Source organism: Rhipicephalus microplus, chromosome 8 (genome assembly GCF_043290135.1).
Source record: "Rhipicephalus microplus isolate Deutch F79 chromosome 8, USDA_Rmic, whole genome shotgun sequence".
Classification (NCBI taxonomy): domain Eukaryota; kingdom Metazoa; phylum Arthropoda; class Arachnida; order Ixodida; family Ixodidae; genus Rhipicephalus; species Rhipicephalus microplus.
The window spans coordinates 14795350-14805440 of NC_134707.1; the positions used below are offsets into that span (position 1 = coordinate 14795350).

At 44.1% G+C, this 10091-nt stretch overlaps 1 protein-coding gene across 1 annotated transcript; it reads left to right on the forward strand.

Annotated features, from left to right (window-relative positions):
* Positions 1–1512: 1512 nt before the first annotated feature.
* On the forward strand, positions 1513–9238 carry LOC142769341 (retinol dehydrogenase 7-like). Its single transcript, XM_075872498.1, has 5 exons — positions 1513–1663; positions 3265–3540; positions 6348–6551; positions 8604–8786; positions 9201–9238. Exons 1-5 carry the CDS (start codon positions 1642–1644, stop codon positions 9236–9238), a joined length of 723 nt encoding a protein of 240 aa, XP_075728613.1. The 5' UTR covers positions 1513–1641.
* The last annotated feature ends 853 nt before the right edge of the window (positions 9239–10091 follow it).

Here is a 10091-nt window from a genome sequence, read left to right on the forward strand (position 1 = left end):
CAAGACCCAAAATTCCGATATACAGTTTTGGCTCTTCGGTGATGTTTCAACTAGGCAGCGACCACTTCGGGTTCCTCAAGAAAAAACAAAAAACGATTGTGACTAGTACCATCTCTGTAGCTCCCTCAGACAAAACGTTATAAATTGCAATAGAAGAGGAAATTATTCGAATATCATTTAGCAAATTTCACGAAAGTTCAATTCTCTGAAATCTTTGAGCCACTACTAAATCTTTCGTGGGCCGGGTGTTTGATATACCTCCTACACAATATGAAAGCGGTGACTCGGTGAGATGAATGTCATTTTTATGCCAGATAGTGAGCGATGACGTGCCCTTTTTGTGTTCAACCCAATGCTGCAAGCATATACCAGAACATGAAGAAATTGCAAGGTCATAGGGGCTAATTTTGAAAATCACAATACCAAATAATTTTGACATCAGATGATTGACATAGTCATCATGCTTATCACCGTTACCATCACATACGTCATCAAATATATTTCGACAGCATAATTATGGCAAGCCAACACAGGCCTCACACAAAGGAGTTCATGAATAGCCACAGGAAATGTTCTGGTTTATTCCACGACTAAACACTTAGCATTTTGCTCGATAATTTTACCCTACTTTTCATATGTGCTTTGCGAAAAAATCGCACCCGCCATGGTAGTCTATATAGTGAAGGTGCTCCACTGCTGACCCTCAGGTGGCTGGATCAAATCCCGGAGGCCAACTTTTCGATGTAGGCGCCAATCCTAGAGGCTAGTGTGTTACGCGATGTGTCAAAATTTCCGGAGCGCTTCACTTCGGTGCCTCTCATATTCATATCGCGGTTTCGGGACGTTGAACCCCCAAAAGTTCTATAAGAAAATATATCGTTTAATTTCAGCACAACGGTTATTTCATCACCATCAGACAGCTCAGTTATACTCCTGTCTCTTATTTTTTTTTTGCACCTTATCTCTTATAATTGAATTTTCTGATAACGTGCCACGTCCCCCCCCTTCTCTTAACATGGTTGTTAGCCATCGCAGTAACGACTCTCGGCTGTTGAGTCATATGCAGTCAAGTGTGGGATCGGTATGGTTGCTATTTCATTTTTAAACAGCTCAGCACAAAAAATAAGCATGGCATACATAAAAAAGAAAAACCAGCGCTGACTACTCACTGATTCCGAGCTTTTCCATGTGTGCCATGTCTAGTTTTTGCTCTGACCTTTTTAATAATAGAGCCATACGTCATAGGTTCGATGTGCGCCGTGGCTCTTGCATCTTAGCGCTCATGGGGGCGAAATGCTATAGAGGCCCGTTTATTGTGCCGTTCCAGTGTACAATAGGAAATCCTAAGTAATCGCGTTTTTATGAGACCCTCCAGTGTGACTCTCGTACCTTGAGCCGCCTTGGGTCGTTGAACCTCGTACATCAAACAACCCACCAGCCAACCGAACAAACTTTGTCTTTCCTCTTGGAGGGTATCAGCCACATATACGCTACGTCACTGTCATCGCCATCAACGTTTATTATGCCGGCAGCGATCGAAGACTAGCCCATGTAACGAGGCTCTGGGCCTGCGACAAGACCGCGGCAAGTGCGACACAAGTCGCCGCCATCGCAAGCAAGTGACGTCCGCAATATGACGCCATGAGCAGGACGGAGTCAACGCGTAAGTGATCTCTTCATTCGAATGTATCCGAGAGGCATGACTTCAGGTAACGTATGAAAGCGTGGGACCTTCGATAACGCCTATTCTGAGTTCATTGAAGTTAACTATTTTAATGAAAGGTCGTTTGAACATTCCTCTAAAGTGAAGATAGGTTCACACAGCAGGACGGAGATAAAAAGAGTCACACAATCTGCTGTTGGTCGTTCAGGGAAATTCAGCGTTTTCTTCACGATGCTCCGGTTCATACTCAAGGAGGCTTAATGGTCTTCAAGCAATGGGATTCAATATTGTGGCTCTCCTTTGGGACAATCATAGTCCGCCGTTAGGGTGCAGGTGTTACCTACGGCGCTGGGGCTGCTGAACCAAAGACTGCGAGTTTGGTTCCCAACGCGGTGACCAGATTTCAATGGAAGGGACGTGCTAGAGTCCCGTGTTGTGCGACATATCATCATCATCATCATCATCATCATCATCATCTTGACTACGCCCACTGCATGACAAAGGCATCTCTCATGTTCCGCCAATCAACTCGGTCCTGTGCTTGCTGCTGCCATTTTATACCCGCAAACTTCTTAATCTCATCTGCCCATTTAACCTTCTGTCTCCCCCTAACCTGCTTGCCTTCTCTGGGAATCCACTTAGTCACCCTTAATGACCAGCGGTTATCCTGTCTATGCGCTACATGCCCGCCCATGTCCATTTCCTCTTCCTGATTTCAACTACAATATCCTTAACGCTGGTCTGTTCCCAGATTCAATCTGCTCTCTTCTTGTCTCCTAAGGTTACACCTGCCATTCTCCTTTCCATTGCTCGCTGCGTTGTCCTCAATTCAAGCTGAACTCTCTTTGTAAGTCTCCAGGTTTCTGCTCCGTAGCTAATTACCGGCAAGATGCAGCTGTTATATACTTTCCTCTGAGATATAGGTTTACGTTAAATATCTTTTTACTTCCCGAGGTCCGAACAAACAACGGTTCTCAAAGAAGAGCATAGCACGTTCTAATGAATGTGCCTTTCAACCCCAACTTCAACACTCCCATTTCGATTATTGTTGTTTGCATCGTTTTCTACTACACTTCTTTGTTGTTACTGTTTTCCGATGTATTGTTTGCCTAGTGATCACAACTTCCCTTTTTTTTCTTACTTCGTATTTTAAATATTCTGCTGTTGTGTGCTGCTAAGTAGTATGGAAAATTTATAACATTACAACGTCCACCAAGTGTTACCACCATCTGACCTTGCTCTGCACTAGAATCACTACACTTCTGCATCTGTAATAAATTTTGCATAGACTTCAACTAGATGTCATGTACAGCCTAAATCGCACTTGTTTTGAGTTATGCGGCTGCTATAGACAGCATGTTTTGCAAAAGCTTGCTGCGACCGACGCCGTAATTACACTAAATGCAGCCACACCTATCTCTTATGTGCTATATAGGATACATATGAATGAAAAGTTGTAGCTGACGCGAAGCAGCAGTGGACTGCGACAGCGTTCATTCGTGCACGTCCACTCCAGACGAGTGGAACTTGGGCTGTACCATTGCGCTTAAGCCAAACCTCACGTAAAAGGTAAAGCCTGACTTCACGGATTACCTGTACAGTGCTCAGCGGACGCCCTTCTACGGTGACCTCGGCTGATGTCGCCGTGGAGACTACGACGCGGAGGCACCACGTCAACAATGCACCCTTGGTGTTCTTCACCGGCTGCTCGTTGTTCGTGTTCGTGGTGATTAGCGTCACTCCGCCGCTCGCTTACGCCGCCTCCTGGATTGGCCACGTGGTCTTCGCCGTTGCGATCGGTTTCTGGCTCAAGCGCCACCTGGCAACCAGGCTTGGCCGCAAGCTACCGGTAACTGGAAAGGCCGTCTTCGTTTCTGGTACGTCGTTTGCCAGAATTCAGTGAAAACCTTTCTTATCAGCGTATCCCTGTGAATGGCCGTCTGCGCTTTATAGCCGTCCGCACATGAATTGCCGTCCGCACTTTTTATAGAAAAGCCTGATGTGATGACAGCCTGCGTAAAATGGGTAAGAGGGAAGGCTATAGAGTGGTGGAGAAAAGGAGACGACTTGGAAAGGGAGAAGCTTGGTAGACAGGAGTATAGCAAAGGCGAAGCTGTCAGGAGGGCAAAAGGTCTGGGGAGAAGGAGAGCGAAGGAGCGCGATTGGGTTTACCGGTTAAAGCATGCAATAGAAAGTAGCACTGGCTCTTGCGCAGGTGAAGGAGGAAGAAGGCCCGTAGAGCGTTTGTGAAAGTGGAGGAAAGACGTGCTGCCACTATCAGCTACGCTGATTAATCAGCCTTTGCGACGCTAAACAAATTGAGGCAGGGCCTAACTTTTATAGAGGGAAGCGTTCTGTATCTCCCCCTATTAGTTGCTGAGGTCCGAAAATGCGCAGCAGGAAACCCAACTTACTCAATGGAACTATCGATGCATACAACTAAACAATGACGTACGGCAAACGTATCGTGCATCATCGGTTTACATAAACAATTTCAACAATAAAAGCAGTGGGAATATGCAACATCACCCTACGTAGACGCACTTTAGGCAGCGTGTTTCAACAAGCTTGCGCCTTGCGTTACAAGAATAAATATGTGCGCTACGTGTGCTGCTTTTTGGGCGAGTTGGAAATGTATAGCCTAATAAAATATTCATGGTGCAACTCGGACAAGAAAAGAAAAAAAAGCGGACCTATTTTGTCTCCTCCTTTTTTTCATTGTCGGAGTTGTGCCACGAATATTTTATTAGGCGCTACGCGTGTTGAATTGGTCCAGTGTTGTTCTGATTCATACGGAGTACGTCAGATTATTTTTTCTATACACCAAGTAGCGCAACTAAGAACGCGTTTACTTAACTACATAATTATTACTTGTATTAAAAAAAACTTTGGTGAAAAACTTGTAGCACTTGCTTACTCTGAATTGCCGGAATTAGAAGTCGTTCTAAAATAACTCCTAGTGCAGTAAGCTGGGTAAGTTGCAAAGGTTGCTTAATTAGCTTAAACAGTGTTATCTACGAAAAGTATGGAAAAGAAAATTTGTTACATTGTTTTGGCAACACCATATTTTATATATTGGCTGAGATAGTGGCCCTGTTCTTCTCTGTAGCTTTCTTTCAGAGTGCGCATGGTTCAAATTATACACTTCTCGCAAATATTGGAAATACCCCGCACACCTGCACTTCAATACGCGCTTCATGAAATGCATTTCCGAGGTCCTATGGCGTGAACTACAAACCCGAACTTTTCTTTGCCCTGCCTTACGCCACAAAAATTACCCCGGAGTTTGCCCTGATTTGAGCTGGAAGTTCTGTAGTGTCAGAAAAGCGGACCTTAACCGCATTTTGTGGCAAGTGTCCAAATCAGTTCCCTGCGCCGAGCCTTCGTAAACAACTAAGTGGTCAGGAGCTGTGAGAGGCAGCCGTGCGCAGCTACAACCCCGACTTTCAGGAGGCTCTCCTGAGGTGGGCTGAGGTGGTACAGGAGGCCTAGTGCTAGTAGGATTCTTCACTATCTAGCGGTCCCTTAAATTGAAACTAATAAGGTTGTTCATCGCTTTCTCTCTCCGACAGTCACCACGGGTAAGCCCTGGTTGCACCACACTAAATAAACGGCCCGATCGCTTTGGCTGGCCATGCCCATGTGTTCAGAAGACGTTGTTTGCAATTTACAGTACTTGGTACTCAACTATGTGAGGGCAAAAAGCCGTCCCGTGGGCCTCATATTCCATGAGGCCCTGTCGATAAAGCTCCTGGACGCCAAACCCGCGCATCCGCCGCGGCGTGAGGAAGCCAAGCGTGTCTCCTGGCGAGCGTACAGAAAGAAACGCGGCCCATAAACGTGCGCTGACCGTTTTGTGGATACGTATGCACTATATAACATTAATTAATGCTCTCCCAATGCGGGCTTCTCGGTGATTTGCCGTTTTTGATGCGGCAGTTTGATCTGCGATCGAGATCACTTGTCATTTCATGTTGGCACTTTTCATTGATGTCTCAATATTGACTCACGAGAGTCATCGTTGCTTGTAGCAGCTGAAGTAGTGAGCAGTCGAGTACGTCGGTAACGGTCCTATTTTCACGTGGAAGGAAGATACAGGAGGGAGCATTCGCAATGAGATAGATAGATAGATAGATAGATAGATAGATAGATAGATAGATAGATAGATAGATAGATAGATAGATAGATAGATAGATAGATAGATAGATAGATAGATAGATAGATAGATAGATAGATAGATAGATAGATAGATAGATAGATAGATAGATAGATAGATAGATAGATAGATAGATAGATAGATAGATAGATAGATAGATAGATAGATAGATAGATAGATAGATAGATAGATAGATAGATAGATAGATAGATAGATAGATAGATAGATAGATAGATAGATAGATAGATAGATAGATAGATAGATAGATAGATAGATAGATAGATAGATAGATAGATAGATAGATAGATAGATAGATAGATAGATAGATAGATAGATAGATAGATAGATAGATAGATAGATAGATAGATAGATAGATAGATAGATAGATAGATAGATAGATAGATAGATAGATATCCCGTCTATCTATCGATAGAGGGGATTCCAAAGGCGTACAGACTTAAAGCTTCGTTTCCCTCCATTTTCCCGATAGCGTAAGGGCACTTCTACTTTTTTTTTTCTTTACTGCAGGATGCGACACTGGCCTAGGTCAGGTGATCGCCCTGGGACTGCAAAAGAAAGGCTTCATCGTGTTCGCCGGGTGCCTGGACCCCAACTCTGAAGGCTCGCGCAACCTAATCGCCCACTCGATCACCGTACTCCACGTGGACTACCTCAAGCACGACACCATCGTCAGGGCGTACGATGAGATCAAGAACCGGCTGGAAGGAAAGGGTTCGTGTTACGCATCCCAGTTCTCATGCTCAGGTTATAATTTACAACCTGACAAAGATCGGCAGCTCTTTCCACGGCCGTCGTTGTACCCACCCGCAGAGAACTTGCATAAGTGCTCCACCCAATAGCGCTGTAATTACGTGACGTCAAGCCATGCCCAGCATCTGGTGACGTCAATAGTTAGCGCAACCGCTCGGTGACAGCAACGGCTTCCTGCCGTAACTAATTAGAAAATAGGCGAAAGAATTTTACTTCTTTAAAAAATTTCGTTGTCTAAAAAGACTCCGGGTTCTATGTACCCGAAACTTACTGAAACATCTTGGTAAACTTGCAGTATGAAACTACAAAAGGTATGGCTTCCCAGCACAATTGACCAACGCCCATTGGAAACACATGGGGCACGTTTTAAGATAATAAACACTCTGCGAAGCCACGGGATTTATAGTGCGACGCTGCAATCGTAACGTAGTGTTCAAATAAGTCTCTCCTGTATAGAACTGGGAGTCGTATTCAATAAAGATTTTTCGTCCTATTTGACTTGTTTCACATATTTTACATCTAGTTACGGCAGACCACCGCAATAACTGGTACGCTACGACAACTTACCACCTCCGCCCTCCCGCCCCCCCCCCCCCCCCCGTATTCTGGTCATACTATCTCCGGCGTTTTAGGTAGTTGTCTTTAGCTACATACATACATTGTGTCCCGGGTTATTGGTATCGAACTTCGATTTTCTGCAAAATATAAGAAGGATTTTCCAAGTCGTTTCAAAAACTGTGAATTTCATGGCAGGAAAGATTAATCTTCACTGCTCATAGTCGTATGCGTAGTATTGTTGTTAGTCATGAACAAAGTTTCGCTGGTAAAGCTGACATTTTTTCCCTTAGGTTGTAACCGATTATAAGCATGCTATAGGTCGTCACATGAGAGATACAGTATACTCAAGTACAAGCACGAAATAGTTGCAGGTAATATAGACGTTCTTCGGCGTATTAAGGGTTTGCCCAATTTTTGTGATTTTCCCCTCTGGTTCTTGAACCATGCGCAACCAGCTGGCCAGCCAGTACAGATGAAATGGCATATGTCTAAAGCGCAAAGCCGACCGACTCAGTTCTCGCTTTCTGCGTAAATAAGCGAAGCCTGATACCACAGAGTTACCTAACGTAGTAGTATGGCATTGCAAGGTCCTTGTGCGGTTATTCAGGCATGAATGGAAGCTTATACATAACGTGAGGTAGCACCTATGAACGACGACAGCAACCACAGTCACGCACTCCACAAGTGTGGTTCCGTCTGTATCTACTAAAAAGCCACCGTCATATTGCGACAAAAGCTATACCAACACATCGGTTGAATTTTTCCCGTCGCCGTGATGTTTTTATAATGTCCAAGGGCAATCGTGTCCACCCCGTGTCGTACATGCTATGTGCGACCGAAAGCGAGCGAGGTATGTGAATTGTCAACATCTTGAAAACAGCGCAAAATCTCCACAACGCTGAACTCACAACTAAATGTCTATCTGAAACTTATGTATACGCTTAGGTTACAATTACGTATTGACAAGCTGTTCCCCATGTCACCACTTCACAAATGACGTCAGTAAGCACTATTATGAATACTAACAACCAACGCAATTAAAATGGCTACGACCTGCTCTTGAGTAGCTGCCGAGGTGATCACTATTGTACCGAGCGTTCTAAAAAAACAGTATAGTCAGTAAAACACAAAGCAGGGGTGGGAAAGATAATGTACGTTTCTCCCACCTTCCTATTGCGAAATGTCACAATTATTTCTCTGATTATCTTATTGGAGTGAACTGGTGGTCTCTCCATAGGTGTGCTTGTATCTCTGAACAAAAATTTTCTTTCGTGTATAGCACAGTGGTTCGTTCTTTCACCTTCTTCTGCCCGTGTCGCTTTCCTGCTCCTTTTAAAATGTTTCAATGATTACTAACTAGCCCACCTGTCGATTTGTTTACGGATGTGTATTATCGCCTCAAGCCAAGCCAAAATCCTACATATATAGATTCAATTTATCTTTTTTTGGTCATAGCTCTTTGGGGCGTAGTAGCCAACGCCGGCGTGGCCTGCTACGGCGAAACGGAGTGGATACGCTACAAGGAAATACAACGCGTCATCGATGTGAACATCCTCGGAACGCTCAAGTTCGTCCTCTTCGGTCTGCCGCACATCAAGAGCAGTCACGGCCGCATCGTTTTTATAACCGGATTGCAAGGCGAGCTGTTGTTTTATTTTATCTGCCTTCCCGGTACCACTTTCTCTTCTATAAGCAGGAATATGGGCTTATGTGCTTCTCGGTATGACATTTCTGACATTTTCTAGCGCGTTGGCTGAAGAGTCGATTGTATAAGACAGAACAATGCGTTAAATTGAACAGACCAGAGTTCTATCGCATATTTCTTGCCTGCTTAGAACTTAGACAGAATTTTTTTGGAGGGGGGTCAACCATGGTTTATGTTTGTTCTTGCGTGCGTTCTCACGTCTACGGTTATGTATATGCAAGCAAAATTGGAAGATTTCGGGAGGAGGGATTTGAGCCGCCAACCTCCTCAGTTATTTATATGCTTGTCTGCTCTAAAGATAGCTTACTTTCTCTCAAACAGCTTTGAGTTTCTTTTCTTTTTTTCAGGTTTGAGGTTTGTCACCATCAGCGAACAGTTGCAATAACTTGACGTTGGAAGGGGTCTCCACGAAATCCATGGCCTTGGCTCGCATCGTGAATCAGAAAAAAATATATTATTACTTATCAACACCACAACCTTGCTTACGTAAAGTACAGCAGCAAACGCGGGTATATTTCCATATGCTTGGGTCACCTTCCATTTCGATTTCAAGGTTAATCTGGTCACCTAGAAACTTGCACGTACTACAACACAATATTCCTTGCATAGTTTCTTTTTCTGCTTTAATGTTTTACTGTGAGAATGTTTCAATGTTGGCTTTTGGTATAAAATTGATGTTACCCATTTTGCTTTTTCTAAAGTCATCTAAGAGGACTACTTGAGCCTACGGCGCATTTTGTCAGCGCTTTCCTCGTCTTGTCCATTATATACTCGCAGTGCTCTTCCTCGCCATCACGTAAAGAACCCTCATGAAACATTCTTACGGCATCCCTATAGTTACCTTTCGTAGTTCGTTCATGGTAACCCCGCGCTCATGATAAAAAATGGTGGCCCTTTCTTATTTGTTTCCTCTTGTTTATTTGTCTTTTCGCACACCAGGCTTTGTTGCAGTGTTACGCCCATTACTTTTTTTTATATCGAAGCGAATACGTAATTATTGTCTCAGTGTCGTTATCAGAACTAGACTACTTCGGGTTCCTAATAGGATGCGAATTTCCGCACTTAAAAACGTAGAAGATGCTCCAGCTTTGCCTTCAGCGCGGAACTCGGTATAGCTTAATCAGGCACCGTGCATATCGCATCCTTTATTGCTAGTCTGACATCGGTTCTCAGTGGGTTTCACAACTGTGCCGCCAGGAAACGAACGTCTGTGCTCGTAACAATTGCTGGTTCAAACC